Below are 26959 nucleotides of genomic sequence, written 5' to 3'. Positions count from 1 at the left end.
AGAGTCTGACATTTAACTGACTGAGCCACCCAGGCACAAACTGCTTCACACTTAAAAGTTAATGCTTCACGTAGGTAGCACATAGATGGATTTTGCTTTAGTATCTAGTCTAGCAATTTTTTTTTTTATTTTTAAGTATCTTTACTGAGGAACAATTTGCATACCAAAATATTCACCCATTTTAAGTGCACAATTCAATGACTCTTAGTAATGTTACAGAGTTGTTCAACCATCCCTACAATTTAAGAATATTTTCACTAACTCTAAAAAAGCTTCCTCAAGCCCATTTGAGTTGTCTTGCTATCCTATAGGAAATTAGCTGCATGTAAACATAAACGATTATTTCTGTACTCCCAAATACGTTCACTGATATAATGTATGACTATCCTCAGGCCACTGCCACAGATCTTGGTTATAATAGCTTTGTAATAAGTTTTGAAATCAGAAAGTATGAATTTTCCAACTTTGTTCTTTATTTTTAATAGTTATTCTGGGTTGCAATTTCATATGAATATCAGGATCAGTTTGCCAGTTTTGCAACAACAAAAAAAACACCTGAGATTTTGAAAGAGATTGCAGTGAACCTCTAGATCAGTGTGGGGAGTGTTTTTGTCTTAGTAACAAGTCTTCCATTCCATGAATACTGGATGTATTTTTACTTATTTAGGTCTTCTTTAATTTTTTCTATGATATTTTATACTTTTCAGTGTATGTCTGATACTTCTTTTGTTAAATTTATTCCAAAATATTTTGATACTCTTATAAATGAGATTGACTTCTGGATATCATTGTCAGATTGTTTATTGCTAGCATATAGAAATACAGTTGTGTTTGTATATTGTTTTTATATCTTGCAGTTTCTTGAAATAATTTATTAGGTGTAATATTGTTTGTGGATTTCTTATAATTGTCTATATACAAGATTATGTCATCTGCAAATAGAGATATTTTTACTTCTCCCTTTCCAATCTGAATTACTTTTACTGCTTTTCCTTGCCTAATTGTCCTGGGTAGAACCTTTAGTTCTATGCTGAATAGAAGTGGAAAGCCTGGACATTTTTGTCTTGTTGCTAATTTTATTTTATTATTATTTTTTTAATGTTTTATTTATTTCTAGAGAGAGAGAGAGACAGCGTGAGCAGGGGAGGGTCAGAGAGAGAGGGAGTCATAGACTCTGAAACAGGCTCCAGGCTCTGAGCTGGCAGTCAGCACAGGGCCCGACGTGGGGCTCGAACCTATGAACCGCGAGATCATGACCTAAGTGAAAGTCGGACGCTTAACCGACTAAGCCACCTAGGTGCCCCTCTTATTGCTAATTTTAAGAGGAAAACTTTTAGTCTTTCACTGTTAAGAATTATTTTAACTATAGTTATTTTGTAGAAGATCTCTATTTAGGTTGAAAAAAATTCTATTTCTAATTTTTTAGTGTGTGTTTTTTAAAAAAATTACATCCAAGTTAGTTAGCATATAGTACAATAATGATTTCAGGGGTAGAATCCAGTGATTCATCCCCTATGTATAACTCCCAGTGCTCATCACAAGTGTCCTTAATGCCCCTTGCCCTTTTCCCCACCCTCCCACCCATAACCCCTCCAGCAACCCTCAGTTTGTTCTCTGTATTTGAGTCTCTTATGTTTGGTCCCCCTCCCTGTTTTTATATTATTTTTGCTTCCCTTCTCCTATGTTCATCTGTTTTGTATCTTAAATTCCGCATATGAAGGAAGTCATATGATATTTGTTTTTCTTTAACTGACTAATTTCGCTTAGCATAATACCCTCTAGTTCCATCTACGTTGTTGCAAATGGCAAGATTTTATTCTTTTTGACTGCTGAGTAATACTCTATTGTATATATATACATGTCACATCTTCTTTATCCACTCATCTGTTGATGGACATGTGGGCTCTTTCCATACTTTGGCTATTGTCAGTAGCACTGCTGTAAATACTGGGGTGCATATGTACCTTCGAAACACCTGTATGCTTTGGATAAATACCTAGTAGTGCAATTGCTGGGTCATAGGGTAACAATCTCTCTTTTAATCATAGCATTTATACTTTTTATATCAAATGTAATTACCGATATGTTTGGATTTATCATCTTTTTATTTGTTTTGTACTAGTCCCGTTTGTTTTTTGTTTCTGTTTTTTTTTGTCTTTTATATTTAATGTTTGTTTTTTAATTCAAAATAATTTAATAGCTATTGTACTTTTTTGTTGCTGTTGTTGTTCTAAGATTTACAAAATACATCATTAATTTATCATAGCCTACTTTCAAGTAATATCATACCACTTCTGATACCATTTTTATTCTGCCTGAGTAACTTCCTTTGACATTTCTTTCAATGCAGAATGACTTTTGGTGATGAATTCTCCATTTTTAGTGATCTGAAAAAGTCTTTATTTTGGCTTTATTTTGAAGGATATCTTTGTTGAAAATTAAGTTAGAAGGGAGTAGTTTTATTTTCCTGCTACATCACTTAAAAGATGTTATTCCATTATCTTTGGCTTGCATAGTCTCTGAGGAAAATCTGCTTTATTCCTCTTTGTGTAATATGTCATTTAAAAAATTGACTTCTTTTATGATTTTCCCTTTATTATTGATTTTCATCAGCTTGATTATGATGTAACTTGGGATGGTTCTGTGGGTTTATAGTTCTGACCAAATTTGGCAAAAAAAGCATTGCCATTGTTATTCAGATATGTGCTCTGCTCCATAATCTTTCTCTTTTCCTTCTGCTAGTCCAACTTCAGATAGGTTAGACAGCTTGATATTATTCCACAGGTCACTGAGACTCTGCTCTATTTTCTTTTTTATTGTTGGCAATCTTTTTTTCTTCTTTGTTCCATTTTGGATAGTTTCTATCACTGTATCTTCCAGTTTGCTAATCTTTTCTTCTGCAGTATTTAATCTGATGTTAACCCATTCAATGAATATTTCATTTCTGTTGTAACAATTCTCAGCTTTAAAAGTTTCATTTGGTATCTTTTACACCTTCCACTTATCATCATGTTCATGATTCTCCCTACATACTTGGATATATTTGCAGTAACTCTTCTAAAGTTCTTGTTGGCTGCTTCCTTCATTTCTATATTGCAGGTCTTTAGAATTAGGACTGACTCAGACATCTGGTTTAATCCACTTGTGACACAGGTAATGAATCTGAGCCCCAGAGAGGGAAGGGGCATGTTACATAGCAACCAGACTTCTCTGCCAGACATTTTAAGAATACTGACCAATTAATCCTCATTATGTCCCTTTAAGATTGTTGTAATTATTATTCCCTGATTGAGGGCCAGAAAGGAAACAAAGCAGTTTGACATGCTCTAAGTCATTCAGCCACCCAGTAGAATTGTCAGGTCTTCTAACTGTGAGATCAATGAATTACCACCATTTCTGCTATACTTGCCCACCAGGAAAAAAAAATTATTTTTCAAAACTAAGCGCACATTTTGATATGCAATGCAAATAAAACATTTTCAACCAAAAATTTCTATTGGTGAAGAAAGAACAAAATTCCTTAGGGTGATTGATGAAACATGAATGAGGATCTTGAATGTGGAAGATGACGATGAGTGTTTGCTCCTTTGTTAAATAGGTCATACAGGCAGTGGACACTAAGAAGTCTAAACCACGATCCTCCTCTTTATTTTGCCAATTTCACAGGCATCAGAGTGTGGTTAGCCAAGTATCCTGGGCCAGGGCCATGTGAATATTTTCAAAGATTGGGTAACTGGAAATTAGTATGCATTAGAGCTATGTGATTTTTTTTTTAATTTTTTTTTTTTTATTTATTTCTAGGAGAGAGAGAGAGACAGCGTGAGCAGGGGAGGGTCAGAGAGAGAGGGAGATACAGACTTTGAAATAGGCTCCAGGCTCTGAGCTGGCAGTCAGCACAGAGCCCGACACGGGGCTCAAACCCATGAACCGCGAGATCATGACCTAAGCGAAAGTCGGACGCCCAACCGACTAAGCCACCCAGGCGCCCCTTGAGCTATGTGATTTTTAACTCATATGAATAACTGGAGTAGTGGATGCGACTCAGAACTGAGTTTTGTGATTGTGGACACTTTTGTCCAGGGTAACTAAATCAAATGGCATTGGGTATGGGCTGTGGAGTGAGATCAACCTGGGTTTAAGTCTTTGCTTTACCACCTAGTGACTATAGAACCTGGACAATAAACTCTCTAAGGCTCAACTTTGTCATCTATGAAACAGAGATAGGTATTTCATTGAGCACTTTTCAGGAGGTAAGAGAGTTCATATAAAGTACTTAGCATAGAACTTGGCACATGGTAACCTTTTAGAATATTGCTTTTATTACTCTTTCCCTCTTGTCTTCCCCCCTTATAGTATATCTTGGAATGCTAAAACAATGCATATGTTTTAGTGTCAAACAGCCTTCATCTGAATCCTTGCTTTGCCATTTTACTATCGATATAGCCTTAAGCAGATTTATTTCATCTCCCTATGAATATATTTTACTTGCCTATAAAATGGGTATAATAGTTCCCAACCCACAGTGTTCTTATAAAATTTAAATGAGATAATATAAGATTAAATGAGATAATATATTTATACTCAACATTTGTACTGAGTTTCCACTAGATGCCAAGTACTATACTCAGCACTAGGCTACAATGGTGAACAATGTAGTCATGATTCCTGCCTCGCAGAACATGCAGTGTAGGAATGGAGATAAAGTATGAGAAGCTCCATGTATATGGTATGATGTTCACACAGGGCAGGCTGGTCAAGGAAAGCTATCTAGAGGAAATGAGCCTTAGCTGAACTAGGAAGTTTAACCAGATGAATGAGGTGTGATTATTTTATGCAGAAGAAACAGCTTTATGCATATTGTATAGGAAAGCCTGGAACATTCCTAGAACTAGAAGTTCTGTGTGGAATTCTCTGTGTTGCCAGCACCCAGTAGATACTTTTCTTTCTCCTTTCCTTCCTTCCTTCCCTCTTTCCTTCCTTCCTTCCTTCCCTCCTTCTTTTCCTCGTTCCCTCTTTCCTTCCTCCCTCCCTCCCTCCCTTTCTTCCTACCATACTTTCATTCCATACTCCAGGTATGCCAGGTACTAGGTGGCAAACTAAACAGATAAATGTTCCTATCCTCATGGAATTAACAGTGTAGTGATAGAGTAGATAAACATGTAAACAAAACATTTCAGTAAACAAAAACAACTGTGATAAATATTATGAAGGAAATCAACAGGGCCTTTGGACAGAAGATATCAGAGCAATCGAAAGACAGGCTGGTTGGTGGTGTTTCTCTGGAGGTAGTATTTAACCGGAGGTATGTAGGATGGTTAGGAGAAGCCATGTGAAGAACAGGGAGAATGGAGAGATCAGCATGTCCTCAGACCCTCCAGTGGGAAATGGCCCATCACGCTCATGGCACCGAAGGATGAGAACAGCGCGAGAGCAGGGGATTGGACTCTGACAGAATATCAAAAAAGTGGGCAGAGACCAGATCCCAGAGGACTTTGACATCATGATGAGGACTTTGGGCTTCAGTCTATGTGTACTAACAACCAACCACCAACCAACCAACCAACCAACCAATCAACCAAAAAATACCAGAAGGTCTTATAAAGTAGTGGTGGTGGTGGGGGTATTTGATTTCTAATTTAAAAAAATTATCCTGGTGGCTGTGCAGGGAATGATTTGGAGGAAGCTGAAGTGGAATGTCTTGGCCCACAGCAAGCCACAGGCAGTGATCTGATGATAGATAATGGTGCCTTAAATTAGGGTGGTGGTAGTAGAGGTACACAGAAGGGAAGATATTTGAGACATATCTTGAAAGTAAAATGGACAGACATTTCCAGAGCACTTGATATGGGGGCAAGAGGTAGGAAGGAACTAAAGACCACTGCTAAGTATCTAGCTTGAGCAACTCATGTTGTGGTGGCTCTACTTTTGGATGTGGGTACCCAGAGAGGCTGGTAGAAAAGTAAGAGTTGAGATGTGGAGCCATTAAGTCGGCCATGCCTCAAAGGTCTAAAATGGGGCACTTGGATAAAGAAAAGAGGATTTCAGAGCAGTGATCTAGGCTAAAGATGTACATTTAGGAGGCATTAGCATAAAGGCAAGGGGAACCTAGGAAATGGATCTCTATATCCTAAGAGTGAGAGAAGTAGAAAGAGATAAGAAAGGCAACATTGTGCCCTGAGACATTCTAGTTTTTAGAGAAGTCAAAAAGAACGGGTCACAGAGAGAAGGAGGGAATAAGGAAGTGTGATGCTGAAGAAATTGAAGACAGGATGGGTTCAAGAAGGAAACAATGGCTAACAGAGGGAAATAAGACCCAGACAGAAAACTTTCTACTGGATTTAGCAACATGGGGGTCACTGGAGACTCAGAAAACTTTCAAAGCTAATTTAAAGTACCTCAGTTTCATGAGGTGTTTTTCTATGTAATAATTGAATAGATCTGCTTCAAGATTACATAATCAGTGACTATCAGCCTTAAATATAAGCTGAGCCAATTTACTAGGATGATCCCCTGGCAATAATCCGGGTTAGAACTTCTAACCTTCTAGCCTAAAATTGGTAGCTAATTAATTATTTTGGGATTTCAGTTGCTGCAGTGGCCACATTCTGGCATCAAGCATTCAATTCACAGGTTGCATGTTTAACTCTAGGTTTTAGGCCCTTTGCCCAAAGTGCCATCCTATTTACAAAAGTAGATGGGTAGCATCTCACAGCCCACAGCCCTATGCAGAGTAGACATTCAATTCCTTTTTGATGAAGGTGAAGAGTTTTGATGAGCATGTACGGGGTTGAAAAGATTAGAGAGAAGAAACTGACGTGTACATCAGGCTTGTGCTTGGGGCTTTACATACATGATCTTACTCTATATTCAAAACAGAGGTTATTATACTATTTTTCAGCTATAAGAAAATGGAAGTTCAGTAAGGGGTAGAAACTGGGTTGCAGTGCATGTTTGGTAGACTTGAAATCACCTGGTGTTGTATTAGTGTTTCAATTGTGTTACACAATCTTACAGATGTTACATAAAAAAGAAATGATGTGTTCAAAAAAATGGGGAAATGCTGGGTTGGGTAGATTAAAATGTAGGGCTTCTCAGAGCCTTTAAAATGTTGCAACTTAAATTTCTAAGAGTAGCATGTTGTATGCAATTTATCCAAATGTATTTGACCATGTCATTTTTCTTCTCTTCCTTCTCAACCCTAGGTTAGCACTCCATAGAGCACGCTTTGAGAAATCCTATTGACTTGTGGTGATTCTATAGATTAAAAAACCTAAAAGCTAGATAGTTAAAGAAATTTGCTCATAGTAAATAACAAAGCAGATATAAACTAAAAACTAGAATCAAAGACTCCTAACTCTCAGTGCACTGTATTAAATGTATTATTGCTTGAATAGATTCTCAGCAGCTAGGAGATGCTTCTTTTATTTTTTGGAGATGGTTTAAAACTATTTGCCAAGGGGCGCCTGGGTGGCTTAGTCGGTTAAGTGTCCGACTTTTGCTTAGGTCATGATCTCACGGTTCGTGGGTTCGAGCCCCGCGTTGGGCTCTGTGCTGACTGCCAGCTCAGAGCCTGGAGCCTCTTTCAGATTCTGTGTCTCCCTCTCTCTCTGACCCTCCCCTGTTCAGGCTGTCTTTCTCTCTCCTAGAAATAAATAAAAAAATATTTTAAAAAAATAAAAAAATAAAACTATTTGCCAAGATTTGCTAGACTGCAGATACTCAGGGTTCCCTAAGTAATTGAAAAATGATATAATTATCTTGGAAAGCCATTTGACCGTAAGTGTCATAAGCCTTAAAATCACCTGTATCCTTCAACCTAGCTGCCCCACTCCAGAGGATATATCTTCAGGAAATAGCAGAATTTATTATTCTGGAAAACACTGGGTGCCCAATAATCTGATTGTTTGATGTTAGAGGAATGGAACCATGTGTAGCCATCATAAGTAGTTTACATTTCTGCTATGATATTAAGTGGAAAATCAGGCTGTAAAATGTAATACTCAGTATGACCTCAATTATATTATGAAAATAGAGCAAAAGGAAATATAACAAAATATTAATGGTGGTAGGATTGGGGGCATTTTTTCTTTTATAATCTCTTCTATGGTCTCTTTAAAGATAATGTATTACTTTTATAATACACACACACACACACAAAACTACATTTAAAGATTCATTGGACTGATGGGAGAAAATGCTGGACATCCTGATATTGGCTAAAAGGTTGGAGCCTTGTAATGACTTAATGAATGATCCTTGCGTACCTTCTGTACTCTTGCTCAGTGATGGCATTACTGTATGTGCTTCTGTCTAGACATCATGTCACAAAGCTTTTAAAACTACAGCAACACAGCACTGCTCTGTCTAGGCTTTTGCTTCCATCCATTAATACTGTTTCCTTCCATTTTGACATCATAATGCAGTCTCTGTGGGCTTATACTGACATTATCTCGACAATTCCATAGTGAGATGCAAAACTAATGCTGGAGTCATTTTCTGTTCCCAAACCTTTACTCAGTACCTTCTCTCCCACATTTTAATGATTAGAACCCTGTCTTTCTCCATGTTCCTATGCTTCAAGCTTTTATTATTAGGACAATCTATCAGATAAAAGATGTATGGGCAGAACCTTGAGCTATTTGAATGTCTAGTTACTAGAATTATTTAATTAGCTTCGAACTGGAAACCAGGTTCAAATAAGTTTCTAAACAATGTCATTCTATTTCCCATAAATTGGTTTCCTTCTTTCTCTTCTTTTCTTTCCTTCCTTCTCTTCTCCCTTCCCTCCCCCATTTGCTCTTCTCTTCCTTTTTTCTTCCTCATTCTCCCTACTTTCCTCCCACCTTTTGTCCCTTCTTTTTTTTCTTACCCCCTTTCCTAAATATTCACTGAACACTTCCCTTGTATCTGGCACTATGAGAGGAGCTGGAACTTGAGCAGCAAATATACAGACAGTATCTGCCTTCATAGAGCTTATAATCTGGTGAAGACAGAAACTCTATAAATATTACAAATGTGATAATTAACTTTTGAGCAAATGTACAGAGATTGGCCAAATCATATGAAGGGAGGTATATAACTAGTCTAGGTGTTGAAAAGTATTTCCCTAGGAACTGAGGTTTATGATGAGATTGAGTTAACCAGGTAACAAACTGATAGTTCATTCAGGATTGATAGTTTTACAGGTAGGGGTGATCAAGGGAACAGTGGAGTCCAGGAATTTAGGATATAGTTATGATTTTAAAATGATATACCATGGTAGACCATGGAATCAAAACTAATTATAAAGGGAAATGAAAATAGGAAAGGATCTTATTGATAGAAAGCTTAGGTGTCAAGAGACTAAGAGCCTCAAAGAAGTCCAAAAAAAAAGTGCACTTTTTTTTTGAATCCTTGAGCATATAATATAGAAGGAGAAGAGGTTACAGAGCCCCCAGATAACTATCCTCAGATGACTGATGAATTAGTGATTTGGAGGAGGAGCTGTTTCAGAGAGTGAGAAGGACTAGGATGTGACCATAGAGGAGAGTGGAGTCAGGAAAAAGGACTGGAGATGAGGAAAAGGAGTGACTAAGGGGGAGAGTGTAGGATAACTCATTTATGGGGATGGTGAGGTCTCCCACAGTGATGGAAGGAGTTGCAGTGGATGGGAAGATTGTGAGCTGAAAACTGAAGTTTTCCTTGGAGAGTTAGTAGCACTGGTATTCCATACTAGTGTCATTTGATAGATCAGAGTTTCTCAAAGTGTGGTCTACAGACTCCAGGGAGTCCCCAGGATCTTTTCAGAGGGGCTCTGTGAGTTCAAAACAATACTACCACAAGACATTTGACCTTTTCACTGTGCCAGTGTTTTCACTGATGGTGCAAAAGTTATGATGGATAAAACCACTGTGGTTGTGGTACAAATCAAGGTGGTGGCATCAAAGTCACAGAAAAGAAATTAAGTTTTACTTGAGAAAGTCCCCCTTGAAACAGCAAAAGTTACTAATTTTATTAAACCTCAGTCTTTGAATACATGCTATTTAACTATTCTATGTGACAAAATGGGAAGAATGCATTAAGAACTTCCACTGCATTGAAATCTGATGGTTGTCTTGAGAAAAAGCAATTGCTTGAATAGTCAAGTCAGAGTAGCCACTTTTTTCCTGGAACATTGTTTTTACGTGACAAGATAGCTACCAGACTGTGGTTATTCCGGCTTAGCTATTTGGCAGACATGGAACAGAGAGCCCATCCCTTCAAGGAAACCAAATAAGAAAATATCCGAATTTGAGCTTTCAAACAAAAATTAAAAATTTGGAAACCATATCCACTACTATGAGCTTGATGAGATCACTGGTGATATTAATAAATTTGACTCTTTTATACTTTAGAGTGAAATGTGTTACTATTTTTAAGATATGCATAGTGAAGCATTATTTTCCAAATTTCCAGTGCCTAATATTAAAAATCATGTGTGAGTGTCAGGTCCATTCAAGGTACACATAGACCAGTGGACTTTAATGCAACAGGCTGCCAAAAAAAATTCATTGACATGGTTTCCGATTCCACACTGCAACTAACACTTAAGAAATTATGACTTGTCAGGGTGCCTGGGTGGCTCAGTCAGTTAAGCATCCAATTTCAGCTCAGGTCATCATCTCACAGTTCACGAGTTTGAGCCCTGCATTGGGCTCTGTGCTGAGAGCTCAGAGCCTGGAGCCTGTGTCAGATTCTGTGTCTCCCTCTCTCTGCCCCTCTTCTGCTCACACTCTGTCTCTTTCCCTCAAAAAGTAAATAAACATTAGGGGCGCCTTGGTGGCTCAGTCGGTTAAACAACCAACTTCGGCTCAGGTCATGATCTGATGACTGGTGGGTTTAAACCCCTGCATCAGGCTTTGTGCTGACAGCTCAGAGTCTGGAGCCTGATTCAGATTCTGTGTCTCCCTCTTTTGGCCTCTCCCCTACTCATGCTCTGTCTCTGTCTCTCTGTCTCAAAAATAATAACAATAAGCAAATAAACATTAAAAAAACAAAATAAAAAAAGAAATTGTCAACTTATCAAGTTGTAGTGTAGTATCAAAAAAGAATACCCATAGTTACCTAAAAAAGAATATTAAAATTTCCTTAACTATGTAGAATTTTCAGCTTCATAAGTATATGAATACATAAGGTTGATTTGTCTTCATAAACCTCAACAAAAGCAATGCAAAGCAACAGATTGAATGAAGAAGCAGAAATAAGAATCTAAGTGTGTCCTACTAACCTAGACATTAAAGACATTTGCAAACATGTAAAACAATAACACACTTTTTACTAATTATTTTTCTTGGAAATGTGTTTTCAAATAAAATCATGGTATATATTGTAATATGTAATGGGTTTGTTATAATAAATTTGAATAAATACATACTGTTGAATTTTCTGTTTTGATTTTGAATTTTGTATCAGTAGATAGCCCACTTAAAAAAAGGCTCTTTGGAGTCCTCAGTTAATATGTTAGAGTGTAGAAGAGTCTTGGGATCTAAGTGTGAAAACCATTGTTAAAGATGAACATCACTTCCCTGACTAACCCCTGGATCCTTGTCTAGGGTTTCAGACCGGATGCCATCATCCATCCTGACTAGTAGCTCATGGAATAATTAGCATGAGATTTGGAGCACCTTTTTTTCCTGTACTAGGGTAGTAATTGTGCCATTCGTCACAGCAGAGGCTGCCTGACTCTCACTAAAGTTATGATCATATTGGTGATAACAAATACTCTTCCTACTTTGCTCAGTGGGCTGATCAGGCTGTGACACTGTAGTAGAAGCAATGATGCTGTGGGAAGAAGCTTGGGCTTGGAGCCAGGCATGTTTGTGGCTTGTCCACCTTACCCTGTGTGACTCGGACAAGCTCTTCAACCTCTGAGAAGGCAGCATGGGGAAACCGAAAGAACATGGCCTTAGAGACAGACCAGTTTCTACCTTCTACCTGTGTTACACGCAAGGCTCTCACTGTCTCAGTTCTTTTTTTTTTTTTTTTAATGTTTTTAATGTTTTATTTATTTCTAGGAGAGAGAGACAGAGAGAGAGAGAGAGAGAGAGACAGCGTGAGCAGGGGAGGGTCAGAGAGAGGGAGTCACAGACTCTGAAGCAGGCTCCAGGCTCTGAGCTGGCAGTCAGCACAGAGCCCGACGCGGGGCTCGAAGCCACGAACCGCGAGATCATGACCTAAGTGAAAGTCGGACGCTTAACCGACTAAGCCACCCAGGCGCCCCTCACTGTCTCAGTTCTGCTGGCTGATTTATAAAACAAGGAAGCAGCAGCATGATGGGGAAATGAACATGGTCTTTGCCATCAAACCAAATGGGTCAAATTATGCCTTTGTCACCCTTGGAATATGACTTCTGGGGCTACTTAGCTCTTAGAAATCTCAACTTTTTTATATATTAATAGGGCTAATAATATTTACTTCCTAGGGTCATTATAGATATCAAATGAGATAATCCATGTGACATCTTAGCATGTAATAACAAAAGCCAACCTTTAATAAATACTTCACAAACATTTTAACTTGTTTTCAATAACACCATTAGTAATGTTATTTTTAACATAGTTTTACAGATGGGAAAACTGTAGCTCAGAGATGTTAAGTAACCTGCTCAAATCTTCAAAGTCGGTCTCTTACTTAAATCCCATATTCTTAACCACTGGGCCTTCTGCTACTTTGACTCTTCAATAAAATTCATTCTCTTGGTTCTTTGAAAATATAAACAAAATTGATAAACTTTTAGCCAAACTCATTAAGAAAAAAAAGAGAGTACCAAAATAGATAAAATCAGAAGTGAAAGAAGAGAAGGAATAACCGACACCACAGAAATACAAAGGGTTATAAGAGACTACTACAAAAATCATATGCCAACAAATTGAACAGCCTAGCAGAAATGGGTAAGTGCCTAGAAATGGGCAATCTTCCAAAGCTGAATCAGGAAGAAACAGAATGTCTGAGCAGACCAGTTATTAGTAAAAAATTAAATCAGTAATCAGAAAACTCCCAACAAACAAAAGTCCAGGACCAGATGGATTCACAGGTGAACTCTGTGAAACATTTAAAGAAGAGTTAATACATATTTTCCTTCCTTATATTTCAAAAAGAGAAGAGGAAAGAAAGCTTCCAAGTACATTCTACAAGGCCAGCACTACCCTCATACCCAAACCAAACAGATACTACAAAAGAAGAAAAGTACAAGCCATCTCTGCTGAACACAGAGGCACAAATCCTCAACGAAATATTAATGAAACCACATTCAACAGCATAATTAAAGGATCGTTCACCAAGATCTAGTGGTATTTATTCCAGGGAAGTAAGACTCTTTCAGTATTCATAAATCAATCAACATGATACACCACATTAACAAAATGAAAGATAAAAATCATATGATCATTTCAAAAGATACAGAAAAAGCATTTGACAAAATTCAACACCCATTCATGATAAAAACTCTCAATAAAGCAGGTTCAGAGGGAACTTATCTCAACATAATAAAGCCCATATATGACAAACCCACAGCCAGCATAATGCTCAATAGTAAAAACTGAGAGCGTTTTCTCTAGCATCAGGAAGAATACAAGGATGTTCACTCTTACCACTTTTATTCAACATGGTCATAGATGTCCTAGTCACAGCAATCTGACACTAGAAAGAAATAAAACACATCCAAATTGGCAAGAAAGAAGTAAAAATGTCACTATTTGCAGATGACATGATATTATACATAGAAAACCCTAAAGACTACACCAAACACTATTAAAAATGATCAATAAACTGGATAAAGTTGTAGGATACAAAATTAATGTACAGAAATGCAAGCTCTCCTCTGTATTTGTCTCTAAAATTAGAATACCTTGATCCACATAGGATTGATATAGAATTAAAAGAGTTAATTTCTATAAACCCTCCAGCATCACACCTTCATACAGTAGGAGCACAATAAATTTTCATTCTTCATTTCTCAAAACTGTGATTGGCTGGAAGAAAACATGTACAGCCTTTTCCTTTGCTTAAATTTTGCATCTCAAAATTAATGCAGGGAGAGGAAAAGAGTTTTGGAAATGGGCAGTGGTGATGGCTGCACAAAAATATGTACTTAATGTCCCTGAACTGTATGTTTAAAATGACTAGGATATTTACATGTATAGAAGGTGTCTTTTACTTCAACAAAAAATAGAAAAACAAAGAAAGGGCAGAGGCCTTTCATTTTCAAAGTAGGACACTTGTTGGGATGAGCACGGGATGTTATATGTAGGGAATGAATCGCTGATTCTACTCCTGAAATCATTATTGCACTATATGCTGACAACTCGGATGTTAATTTAAAATAATAGTACATGTAATTTTTAAAAAGGAAGTTAAATCATGCAAATATTGGGAGTACCCTTACAACCAAGCCTTCCAAGTAAGAATCACTGTGTTTTTTTTCACTCCCTTTCTCTCCCTCTCTATCCCCACTCCTACCAGGTAACCTGAAAGGTTAAGGGAATACAGTGTGGCATTGGTACATGTTATGCTGCTGTAGGTACCTAGATGCCTGAATCAATGGGCAAACATTACAAATTAAAGAATTTAGCATCTGATATAAACTGGTGAGGAAGAAGTAAAACTCTCACTCTTTGTGGCTGACATGATAGTATATATGGAAATTCTGAACAATTCCACCAAACAACTACTAGCAGTGATAAATGAATTTAGGAAAGTTGTAGGATACAAAATTAATATACAGAAATCTGTTGCATGTCTATACACTAATAATGAAATAGCAGAAAGAGAAATTAAGAAAACAATCCCATTTATAATTGCACCAAAAATAACAAAGTACCTAGGAATAAACCTAACCAAGGAGGTAAAAGACCATTCTCTCATGAATTAAGAGAATCAGTGTTGTTAAAATGTTCATACTACCCAGAGCAACCTATGGATTTAATGCAATCCCTATTAAAATACCAACAGCATTTTTCACAGAACTAGAACAAATAATCCTAAAATTTGTAGGGAACCATAAAAGACCCCAAATAGCTGAACCACGCTTGAAAAAGAACAACAAAACTAGGGATATCGCAATCCCAGATTTCAAGATATTATACAAAGCTACACTAATCAAAACAGTATGGTACTAGCACAAAAATAGACACATAGATCAATGGAACAGGATAGAGAGCCTAGAAATAAAACCCATGCTTTTATGGTCAATTAATCCATGACAAAGGAGGCAAGAATATGCACTGGAAAAAAGACAGTCTTTTCAACAAATAGTGATGGGAAAATTAGGCAGCCACATGCAAAAGAATGAAACTGGGCTACTTTCTTACACCATACACAAAAATAAACTCAAAATGGATTAAAGATCTAAATGTCAGACCTAAAACCATAAAACTCCTAGAAGAAAGCATAGGCTATAATCTCTTTGACATCAGCTGTAGACACATTTTTCTAGATAGGCCTCCTTTGGCAAGAGAGACAAAAACAAAATTAAACTATTGGGACTACGGTGAACTAAAAAGATTCTGCACAATGAAGGAAACCATCAATAAAACAAAAAACAGTTTACTGAATGGGAGAGGACATTTGCAAATGATATGTCTGATAAAGGGTTAATATCCAACGGCAACTCAACACCAAAATACCAAAAAATCCTATTAAAAGTGGGCAGAGGACATGAACACACATTTTCCCCAAGAAGACATACAGACTACATGAAAAGATGTTCCATGTCACTAATAGGAGGGAAATGCAAATCAAAGCCACAATGAGAACCTCACACTTTTCAGAATGGCTGAAATAGGAACCACCAGAAACAAGAAGTGTTGGGAAGGATGTAGAGACAAAACGAATCCCAAGCACTGTTGGTGGGAACACATGCTGGTGCAGCCACTGTGGAAAACAGTTTGGAGTTTCTTCAAAAAATTGAAAATAGAATTACCATATGATCCAGTTATTCCACTACTGGATATTTACCAAAAGAAAATGAAAACACTAATTCAAAAAGATATATGCACCCCTATGTTTATTGCAACATTATTTACAATAACCAAGATGAGGGGGCACCTGGGTGGCTTAGTCAGTTAAGCATCTGACTGCAGCTCAGGTTATGATCTTGCAGTCTGTGGGTTTGAGCCCCGCATCGGGCTCTGTGCTGACAGCTCAGAGCTTGGAGCCTGTTTTAGATTCTGTGTCTCCCCTTCTCTCTGCCCCTCCCCTGCTCATGCTCTCTCTGTTTCTCAATAATAAATAAATGCTAAAGAATTTTAAAAAAAGATGTGGAAGCAACTCAAGTGTCAGTTGATAGATGAATAGATAAAAATGTGGCATATATACACAATGGAATATTACTCAGCCATAAAAAAGAATGAGATTTTGCCATTTGCAACAATGTGGATGGACCTAGAGAGTACAATGCTAAGCGAAATATGCCAGTAAAAGACAAATACCATATGATTTCACTCATATAAGAAATTTAATAAATAAAACAAATGAACAAAGTAAAAAAGAGAAAAAGGAAAAAAACTAGACTCTTAAATATGGAGAAGTGGTGGTTGTTAGAGGGGAGGTGGGTAGGGGGATGAATAACATGTGAAAAGGGTTAAGATTACACTTATCATGATGAGCACTGAGTAATGCATACAATTGTTGAATCATTATATTGCATACCTGAAACTAATATAACACTATATGATAATTAGACTTGAATTTTAAAATGATTTAAAAAAGATAAAAAATTCAACATCTGTTTAGCCCTGAAGAAGAAGGAAATCCTACCATTTGCAACAACATGGGTGAACTTGGAGGACATTACGCTAAGTGAAATAAGCCAGACAGAGAAAGGCAATATTGCATGATTTCTATTATATGTGGAATCTAAAAAAGTGTAACTCAAAGAACTAGAGAGTATAATTGTGGTTACAAAGGCCTAGGGGGTGAGGACATGGGGAAGAGTTGGTTAAAGGGTACAAATTCATAAGATGAGTAAGTTCAGGGGACCTAATATACAACATGGTGACTACAGTTTATAGTACTGTATTGTGTCCTTGCCATTAGCTAAGAGAGTAGATCTTAATTAAATGTTCTCACCACACAAGGCACAGGCACACACACATGTAACTATGTGAGGGAATAGATGTATTAATTAGCTTGATTGTGGTGATCATTTCACAATGTACATCAGACCATGACATTGTACATCTAAAATATATACAATTTTTGTCATTTATACTTCAGTAAAGGTGAGGAAACCTTAATATTTTCATATTATTAAACTGCCTTCATATTAAAAGACTTTTTTGAATTTATAACAAAAATAACAATTATCATAATATAAATTTTAAAATTTGAAGTAAGGATCTTTCCTCTTTATAGGAGAGTAAGTCGGGATGTTCAGAGTTCCACCTTGACAGCAGTTAACTGCCGGCTGAGCACCTGGTCAGGGTGGACAGACTGCTTTCCATGCCAGGACAAAAAGGTAAGATATTTTTAACTAGTTTGGGGACATTCAATATTTGAATGCTGTACTAGGCATTTAAATGGAGACAAATAGGTCAATTAATCTGAGGTCTGGGTAGAAATCAGATCTAGAAATAGGTATTTGGAACCCATAGGCACACGGATGGTAGAACTCTTTCTGTTTTTGTTTATAGGCCATTATGGAGTGAGACTACACTAGATGGGTATGTTAATGGCTTATGTTGGCAGAGAGGTAGCCATTCAGATATGGGCACACTGATCCCCATGCCTCTCTGGATCCTGGTCAATCTGTTGTTCTCCACTGATGGCCATCTAGAGGGGCTAATGACTTGTGGGAAGCTGAGATAAACCAGAGAATGTTCCTGAGGGTTCTACTTTCATGGATTAAGAAGGCTGACACACCAATCAACAGACAAGAGTCTATCTTGCCCACCTAAGTGATTTTGAATGGTCCAAAATGGTCACTAAATCCAGCGTCATCTCAAAGGAAGGGGGACTATTTTAAAATCTCGGGGCACCTGGGTGGCTCAGTCAGTTACGCATCTGACTTCAGTTCAAGTCACGATCTCATGGTTTGTGGGTTTGAGCCCCGTGTCGGGCTCTGTGCTGACAGCTCAGAGCCTGGAGCCTGCTTCAGGTTCTGTGTATCCCCTCTCCCCACCCCTCCCCTGCTCATGCTCTGTCTCTCTTTGTCTCTCAATAATAAATAAACATTAAAAAAAAAATCCCTACAGACAACGTGTGCCTTTACTAGATGCACCCAGGATAGGATGGCTCAAGGCTCCCACATCTCCCAGTTGGTACACCATTGCCTGAACATTGTCCATTGGCACATTACTGTCAAGTCTAGGCAGTTAAGCTCTGATTCTACCATTTGGATTCTGACTTTGCATCTTATTTGCTATGTTACTTTTGGCAAATACTTCATCCTTTCCATGTATCTGTCTCCTTATCTATAAATGGAAGTAGTAATTGTACTTACAGCATAGAGTTACGAGTATTAAATGAGTAAGTTATGCACAGTGCTTTCCATGGGCCCTAACATGTAGTAAGTGTTCTGTAAATGCTGGCTCTTTGTATACTTACTACTCATGCCTCCATCTCCAACCAGCTCCCACTGTCTGAATCAAGACTGGCCCTTCTCTCCCCTGAGCTTCTGAAGAGTGTGCTTCCAGACCCACTCCTCAGTGACATGCAGGGCCATCCTGTGAATGACTTGTTCAAAATCACATGGAATTCAAAATCATTACAGATGAAAACACAATTGGGACCTCATTTATTCAGCTTCAAAGTCTGAAATTATTTATTCTGCCTCTCCTGTCTCTGAGATATGCCAAGGAATCCCAGACTGCCCCGTTCAAAGATATCTGGCTCCCAGAGTCTCATTTTGCTTTGATATCCTGTGTTAGTTTTCTGAGTCTGCTATGACAAACTGACATGAACTGGGTGGCTTAAAACAACGGAAATGTATTCTCTCACAGCTCTGGAGGCCAGGAGTTTGGCAGGGCCATGCTGCCTCTGGAGGCTCTAGGGGAGAATCCGTTCTTTGCCTCTTCTGGCTTCTGGTGGCGATTAGAAATCCTTGACTTATGGCCAATTTTTGTGCTTCAATCTCTGCCCCTGTGGCCACATTACCTCTTCCTCTTCCATATGTCTCCTTTGTGTGTCTGTGTTAAATCTTCCTCTGCCTTCCCCTTATAAGGGCACCATGATGACAGTTAGGGCCTACCTGGATAATCCAGTGTAATCTCTTCATTTCAAAAACCTTAATAATATCTGTAAAGACCCCTTTTCCACAGCTTTCAAGAACTAGGACTTGATTTCTTTGCATGGCCATTGTTTAACTTATTATATATCCTAAACTACATTTTTCCCTCATGTACTGCTGTCTAGACAGCAGAGAGCACAGGTGAATGACTTACTATTTAAATCAGAATTGAACTACTCAAGGTAATGACTCAGAAAGACATATGTGTCTTTAAAGTAATCCTTAAAATAAATTCTGTTAATTACTTCAGGGAAAGACCAACCTAGTTCTTTCTTATTCATAGATTTTTTTTCTCTCAAAATCACCCAAACAAAGATGTGCATTTCCGGAAAGAAGACTAGCTAGAAAAGAAAATGATATCTTATACCAACACAGGCACTAACACGGAGAAGTTCCTAAGGGAGTATCTGCACCAACCTTTCTGCAACATTATGTCTTCATTATTTGATAACGACCAAGAAAATGGGGAGTCAGTGGGAATGAACCTCATGACTGCACCATCATTCCAATACAGGAACCAGAGGAAGGTGATAATCGCATTTATAGTTACCATTTATTAAATCATTTCTATATACCAAGCATTGTGCTGATGCTTTAATAAATTCTTAGTTGACTTTCATAGCCAACTGTAAGTGACAGACAGATACCATGGTCTTTGGTTAGGTCACCCATAAAGAAAGAGGCACAGCCTCACTTTGACAGTTGGTCAATATGATTCCAAAATGCCCATGTGTCTGATCACTTCACTCTCCTGCTTTCCCCTCAACTCTGTGGAGAGTCAAAAGCGGTATTAGTGGCCATCTAAGCCAATTTCCATTCAGTCATAAATCCTTATGGAGTAGCCCAACAGCTGGGTAAAAAATGATATTGATGTGCTAATATCAATATTACTCAGTGCACTCAAGACAGCAGGCAAACTGCTGACTTCTTTACATGTATTAAGAATAATGTTCACAAGACCCTCATATCTCTAATTCTATGGATGAGAAAACTGAGGATCAAACACATTAAGTGATTTACCCAGTGATACATATACAGTAAGTAGCAGAACTGGAATTCTAACCCAGCTTAAAATGGGATTCAGAATAGTATTTGACTTCCTAAAGTTGTCGGGATTAAGTGAGATAAAGAATATGAAGTGTCCAGCTGATAGTACACACTCAATAAATGGTAGTTATCATTATCATCATCGTGTTGGGTACTGGAGGTCTTAAAACTCTGAAGAACCTTTTAAAGAGTGAGGAGGAGATTTGGGTCTATGTTGGTAAGCTGAGCACTCCTTTATGGACTGCATTGTGGGGCAAGAAGTTGGAAGAGAATTAAAATGTCCTCATATTCCCAAACCGATTGTTAATTATAATCTCTTCCCATCGAGTTTACAAATCTCTTATCACTGTTATTAACTGGGAGGCAGGAAGGGCAAATGGATAGATTTACTCTTCACCCTTTTTGGTACCTCTGCCTCTTTGCTAATGAGCAGTTGTGGAGGCAGAAGTAGGTATGAGGAGAGAGGGGGAAGCTGCAGCTCCACATGCACCCACTGGAATCTTCTGGAAAAGATTAGACACAGGGCTAGGTGATTTCCCCACATGTTCTCTCACTTGGTTCTCACAACAGCCTTTCAAAGTGAGGGGTCATTACACTTAACATATTAGAAAACAGAAACTCAGAAAAGGTAAGTGGCTTGCTCATGGTGAGTTGGTAAGTCAATCTGGGATCTGAACCCAGAACTACTCTCATGCCCATGCTCTTTCACTCACAGAACACTGGTGAAAGAATCATTAGCAGCTATAATTAGTGAGGTCGTCTAGGTCAACCACCTCATTTTACAGATTTGGAAACTGAGGCACAAAGTACCTGGCACTGATACTTTACATGGCAAGTAAGAAAGAGATTCAGGAACAAACAAACAAACAAACAGCAGAACCAGATCTTATAAATAGAGAACAAGCTGATGGTTGTCAGAGGGGAGGTGGCAGGGGGATGGGCAAAGAGGGTAAGGGGAGTGGGAGGTACAGGCTTCCAGTTATGGAATGAGTAGATCATAGGGATGAAAGGTACAGCATAGGGAATGTAGTCAATGTTATTGTAACGGCATTGTATGGTGACAGATGGTAGGTATCCTTGTAGTGAGCATAGTATAACAGAGAAGTTGAATCACTCTGTTGTACAATTGAAACTAATGTAATATTGTGCATCAACTATACTAAGGAAGGGAAGAAGAGAGGGAGGGAGGGTGGGAAGGAGGGGAAAGAAAGGAAAGGTAAGGAAGGGAGGAAGGAAGGAAGGAAGGAAGGAAGGAAGGAAGGAAGGAAGGAAGGAAGGAAGGAAGAAAGAAAGAAAGAAAGAAAGAAAGAAAGAAAGAAAGAAAGAAAGAAAGAAAGAAAGAAAAAGAAAGAAAGAAAGAGAGAAAGAGAGAAAGAAAGAAAGAAAGAGGAAGGAAGAAGGAAGGAAGAATTGGACCAAGAACTCACTTTTCTTGTTCCTCAAATCGTTGCTTGCCTACTTAGTCATGAACATTCTTGAAGGAGGAGACTGTGGGCTGAGCCAAGGAAAGAGGCAACCAAAAATATGGCGCTGCCCATTCCCTTATTGGACACTCTGTGTGGAGCTCTCCATACAGCATGCATTCTTTTGTTATCTATTTCATCTCTTCAACAAGACTCTAAGCTTCTTGAAGGTGGGAATGGAACCTCATATTTCTCGGAATATCCTAGTGTCCAGCTTCCTCTTTCTACACTAGTGCCTAAAGCTGTACACCATATACAAAGCAGTATCATGAAACCATAGAGCTCCAAGATTAGTGTGAATTTTATTCTTTTTGTACTTCCTTCAACAAGGAATTATTCACATGCAGTCAAAGCTGGACCCAGGGACTCAGACGAGGTCTTCATTTCTTGGATGGGCTCTTTTAACATAAGTAGGCTAGATGACCACCTGATGCCCAGAGTTCCCAGTAACTTTGGCAAAGAAACTGTCTTTTCCAAGAGTTCTAAAAGAAAATCTTCAGAGAGAATAACGATTTCCCTAAGGCTGAGTCATGAACCAATCTCTGAAACAATCATTGTAACTTGGCAGATATGGTGCCCTGGTTGACCTGGCCTGGTTCATATGCACACATTCCTGTGACTTGGGTGGGGGGTGAGATTATTCCCACCTGAGTCATGTGAGATCTGTTCCAAGCAAAGAGAGGATGCCATGACCAGAAGAAACGGTACAGAGGAAAAGCAACAAAAATCTTATAAAAGTGCCTCCTGTGTACCTGACCATAGATCAAATGCCAAGTGTACGAAGTCAAATAAGACATGGTTCTTCCTTCACCACTCCTCCTCACCATGCACAATGTTCTCTTTTTTTTTTTTCTGAGAGAGAGAGAGAGCGCACAGGAGAGGGTCAGAGAGGGAGACACAGAATCTGAAGAAGGCTCCAAGCTCTGAGCTAGCTGTCAGCACAGAGCCCGATGCGGGGCTTGAACACACGAACTGTGAGATGACCTGAGCCAAAGTCAGACGCTTAACCGACTGAGCCACCCAGGTGCCCTGAACAATGTTCTTAAACTAGTCAGAAAGGTAAATGAATAAGTAGACAAGGGATCACAATCACATATGACAAATGAGAGGAGAGAAGAGGCAGGGAACTGTAGAATATGTTACTTACGTAGGGAAGGCTTTCAGAGGAGGTACACTGTGAGTCATGAAAGATGAATAGGTACTCAGTGGTTGAAGAAAAGGGAGGGGAGAAGGTCCTTCTTAGCAGGTAAAAAGGCCCTAGCAATATTTTGTTTGAGTCTTTCCTTTGATGTTTGGAGGCCCTATTCAATATTCCTGCTGATGGTTGAGGCACCTCTGGCTGAATACCATCAATTATGAACACTCATCTTCTCAAAAGACAGATTTTCAGGCACCTTTCAATCATGAGACAGTTATTCCTTATGTTGAGCTGAGGTCCGCCTGCACAAATCCTGTATGATTGATAGACCATGAATGTGTCTCATTCAAAATCTGATTTAGTACCGACACCGGAGCCTCCTGCAGCCAAGCAAGTTTGGGGGAACCATCTGCAGTGGTGATGTCTGGGATCAAGCCAGCTGCCAGAGTCCCACAGCCTGTCTAGGGCAAGTGCAGTGTGGACAGGATTTCCAGTGTAAGGAGACAGGTGAGTAGCATTCCAGTGGGATAACAGCTGTGCCTGTCAAACTTAATGTGCAAAACAGTCACTGAGGAGCTTGTTAAGATGCAGACTTTTGAGCCCTTCCCCTAGAAGTTGTCATTCTGTAGGTTTGGAATAGGGCTCAGGAATCTGCATTTTAAGCCAACCAGTAGTTCAAGTAATTTTGACCTAAGTTTGTAGGAACATCTGCTGATTCATTTAGAACAGGTACAATTCACTCATTCACCCATTCACTGGATAAATATTGATTGGGCATGTGTGTCCCAGGCAGTGTGCTACCTGCTGGTGACACAGAGATGAAAAGATACTATGCCTGATCTCGAGGTACTCCTAGTCTCTTTGGGAGAGAGATCTACAAGGAGTTGATGACAACATTGTAGGATAGCCAGTGTAATGGGTATTTGCTCATAGTCCAACGGGACTCTCTGGCAGGGAATGCTCAAGTCTGTGCTGGGAAGTCAGAGCAGGCTTCAAAGGGGCACTGGAGCTGAGACTTAGAAAGCAGCAATGGACTTGCTAGGAGAAAGAATATGCAAAAGCACGGGGATTTAAAGACTGGCAATAGTGCAGAATGATTGCAAGTCAGGGCTCTGGGAAGAGAGGTTGAGGTTGGGCCAGGTAGGGAACTGGGGGCTAGACTGTGGCATTTGGAAGAATGGGAATATCTAGGAGCCAGGGAAGGATACATAGCAGGGGATGACATGGCTACCCTGGTATTTTAGAAAGATCATTGGAGCTGCTAGTTGGAGAATGAATTCTAGAGGGGAGCCTGCTGCAGGGCCTGAGCTGGGCTTGGGGGCTACAGGTGGGAGACACTGAGGCTTGAGGGAGGGCAGAGGCAGTGAGGACAGAGACAGGATGTGACATGATGGAGAGGGGTGAGGCGCTGTTTCAGAAGTAGGGTGGACTTGGTGACTATGGGTGTGGGTCATGGGAAGAGAGAGAAGTCTAGGAGACTCTGGAAGCATCCACAGCCTCTCCTCTCTCAGGTCGCTGCCTGAAACGCCACCTTGTGTGTAACGGAGACATGGATTGCCTTGATGGCTCTGATGAGGAAGACTGTGAAGATGTCAGGGTCATGGAAAGCGACTGCAGCCTGTATGACCCCATTCCAGGGTCAGAGAGTGCGGCCTTGGGGTGAGTCCTGCCCCCTGGCTGCTTGGGCGCAGGGAATGGCTTCTCTTCAATCATGAATATTAGTTTAGCAACACAAGAGGGTCTTTTTGGAGAACTGCTCTGCAGTGTGTCCTGTGAGGCAGTTCTCTCTGTCCCCCTAAGGTGGCATATCAGTCCCCTCAGGCTGCTATGACAACAGAAATTTGTGACTCATACAAAATAGAAATGTATTTCTTACAGCTCTGGTGGCTGGAAGTCCAAGGTCAGGTGATGGCGGAGTTGGTTTCCTCTGAAGCCTCTCTCCTTGCCTTGTCAATGGCGATCCTCTCCCTGGGTCTTCACACTGCCCTCCTTCTGTGTGTGTCTGGGTCCTAACCACCTCTTATAAGCACAGCAGTCACATGACATTAGGGCCTACCCTAATGGCCCCATTTTAACTTAATTACCTATGTAAAGACCACCCTCCCCCACCAAAATATAGTCAAATTCTGAGGTCTGGAGGTCCAGGACTTCAACATATAAATGTTAGGGGGACACAATTCAGCCCCAATACTAATCAAATGGGATTCTTATTGTTTTCGAACGTGACTATGGGATAAACATAGTAGAAGCATGAAATAGTGAGGTGTTAACTTGAAAACAAATTCCCTCCTTATTGGCAACAAGATCACAGACCATGACCTTCCTCTCATGTGATTCAAAGAAGCATTTAAATATGCTTCACAAATGTGCTTTACCTACACCAAATGCTGAAACCAGCAGAATGGCCCCACTCCCACTCCCAACAGGTGGTTTTTTATTCTGCTCAAGATCTCAGAAGCCTATCCTGATATCCATTTTTAAATGTAAGCTTTTCCCAGTTTTTAAATTTTTATTTATTGCTACAGAAGTAATTTATGTTTGAGGTAAAAAAATGAAAGTCTTCCTTCACCCTCTCCAACCTGCATTCCACCCACTTGCCCTCTCTCACTTCCCTCCTGGAACTGACCCCTGTCAACTGTTTGGTGTAGGACTTTCAGATCATGGAAAAAACGCACTGAAAATACACACTGTATGGAAGCTGTGTCTATATGTATTGTGCATGATAGACATAAGCATATTTTACATAAATGTGATATTATACATATTGTGTGTAACTTGCTTTTTAAGTTTAATATATTTTGAAGATTTCCCCCCATATTTTCTATTGTCTTTTTCTAAGCAACATAGTGTTCCATAATGGGGGTCAGCAAACTGTGGCCTGAGGGCCAAATGTGGCCTCTTGTCTGCTTTTGTAAATAAAATTTTATTGGAACACAGTGTTCACCCTACAATGATGGAATTGAGTAGTTGCAACAAAGACCTACGGGCTCTAAGGCCGAAAATATTTAATATTGCTCTCTTTATAAAAATGGTTGCTAAGTCTTCTCCCATAGTAGAACTAGATGAAAATTTATTTGACTATTGAAAGATAATTTTATTGTTTCCCATTTCCCCCTCTTATAAACAATGTTGCAGTGAACATCCTTGTACATGTATCTTTGTACATGTGTGTATTTCTGCATAGATTTCCAAAAAGTGGAATTTCTCTTTTTATTTTTGCTGGGGCTTCTGCAACCAGCTTGTCTAAGTATAAGCAGGCTTAGTAACCTCTTCTGCTTAGAGGTGATAGTACGTCTTAGAACTAATTATTCCTTTGACTTTTTGTTGGGCTCACCAGAGAGTCCATATTTATAAGCCAAAGGCAGAAACATGTTCAATGGGTGAGACGACAGAAAAGTAAATAGCAAAGTAAAGAGAAGGAATGCAGATTGTAGTGTCAAAAAATTTTACCTGTGACTATAGGCAAATTACTTAATTTTTCTGAGCTTCAATTTCTGCATTGGCAAAACTGTCAGGAGGTTGAAAGTTAATGCGTGCTAAATGTCTGGTAGAATGTGTATTCAATTCACCATTGCTATTATTATATACATCACTTCCATTAATATGAAGGAAGAGATGGAGAAAGGAAGAGAAGAAGGAAGTTAACATACCCTGAATATCTACTATGTGCTAGGTGCTCTATAATTATCCATTTATTCCTTCAAGACAGGTTTTATTCATAGTTAACCCCTGCTCATCTTCTGCCTTTGTGTCTTTTCATGGAGGGAATGAAAAAATAGGACACATGCTATGCCAGAGATAATCACTGGCTGCCATAGGAACACAGAGGAAGGAACAGCTGTCTGTCCAGGATAATCAAAGAAGGTCAGATAGAGGGGCCAATATTTGAGTTGGGTATTAAAGGCTGAATAGGAGTTTGAGAGGCAGAGACAATAAATCATTTTATTATCTATACCGTAAGAGGTTTTGATTGTTAGGTCCTGGATCTCATAGCCAAACTGAAATGCTTTTGTTCCGTTAGCTTTCTCTCTCTCTCTCTCTCTCTTTTTTTTCTTTTTAAAGAAACTT

General features: G+C 39.0%; 1 protein-coding gene across 1 annotated transcript in view; it reads left to right on the top strand.

Moving 5' to 3' along the window:
- The window catches only part of C8A (complement C8 alpha chain), an 84809-nt gene that overhangs the window by 22882 nt on the left and 34968 nt on the right, over positions 1-26959 (top strand). Inside the window, exons 3-5 of the mRNA XM_039238076.1 lie at positions 17371-17473; positions 23254-23398; positions 24403-24550. Of these exons, the coding sequence (XP_039094007.1) occupies positions 17371-17473; positions 23254-23398; positions 24403-24550 (396 nt within the window). The remainder of the gene's footprint in view (positions 1-17370; positions 17474-23253; positions 23399-24402; positions 24551-26959) is intronic.

Source organism: Hyaena hyaena, unplaced genomic scaffold (genome assembly GCF_003009895.1).
Source record: "Hyaena hyaena isolate Hyena2069 unplaced genomic scaffold, ASM300989v1 scaffold_5, whole genome shotgun sequence".
Taxonomy (NCBI): Eukaryota; Metazoa; Chordata; class Mammalia; order Carnivora; family Hyaenidae; genus Hyaena; species Hyaena hyaena.
The sequence above is the reverse complement of the archived record's forward strand: the minus strand, read 5'-3'. Positions and strand labels throughout refer to the sequence as shown.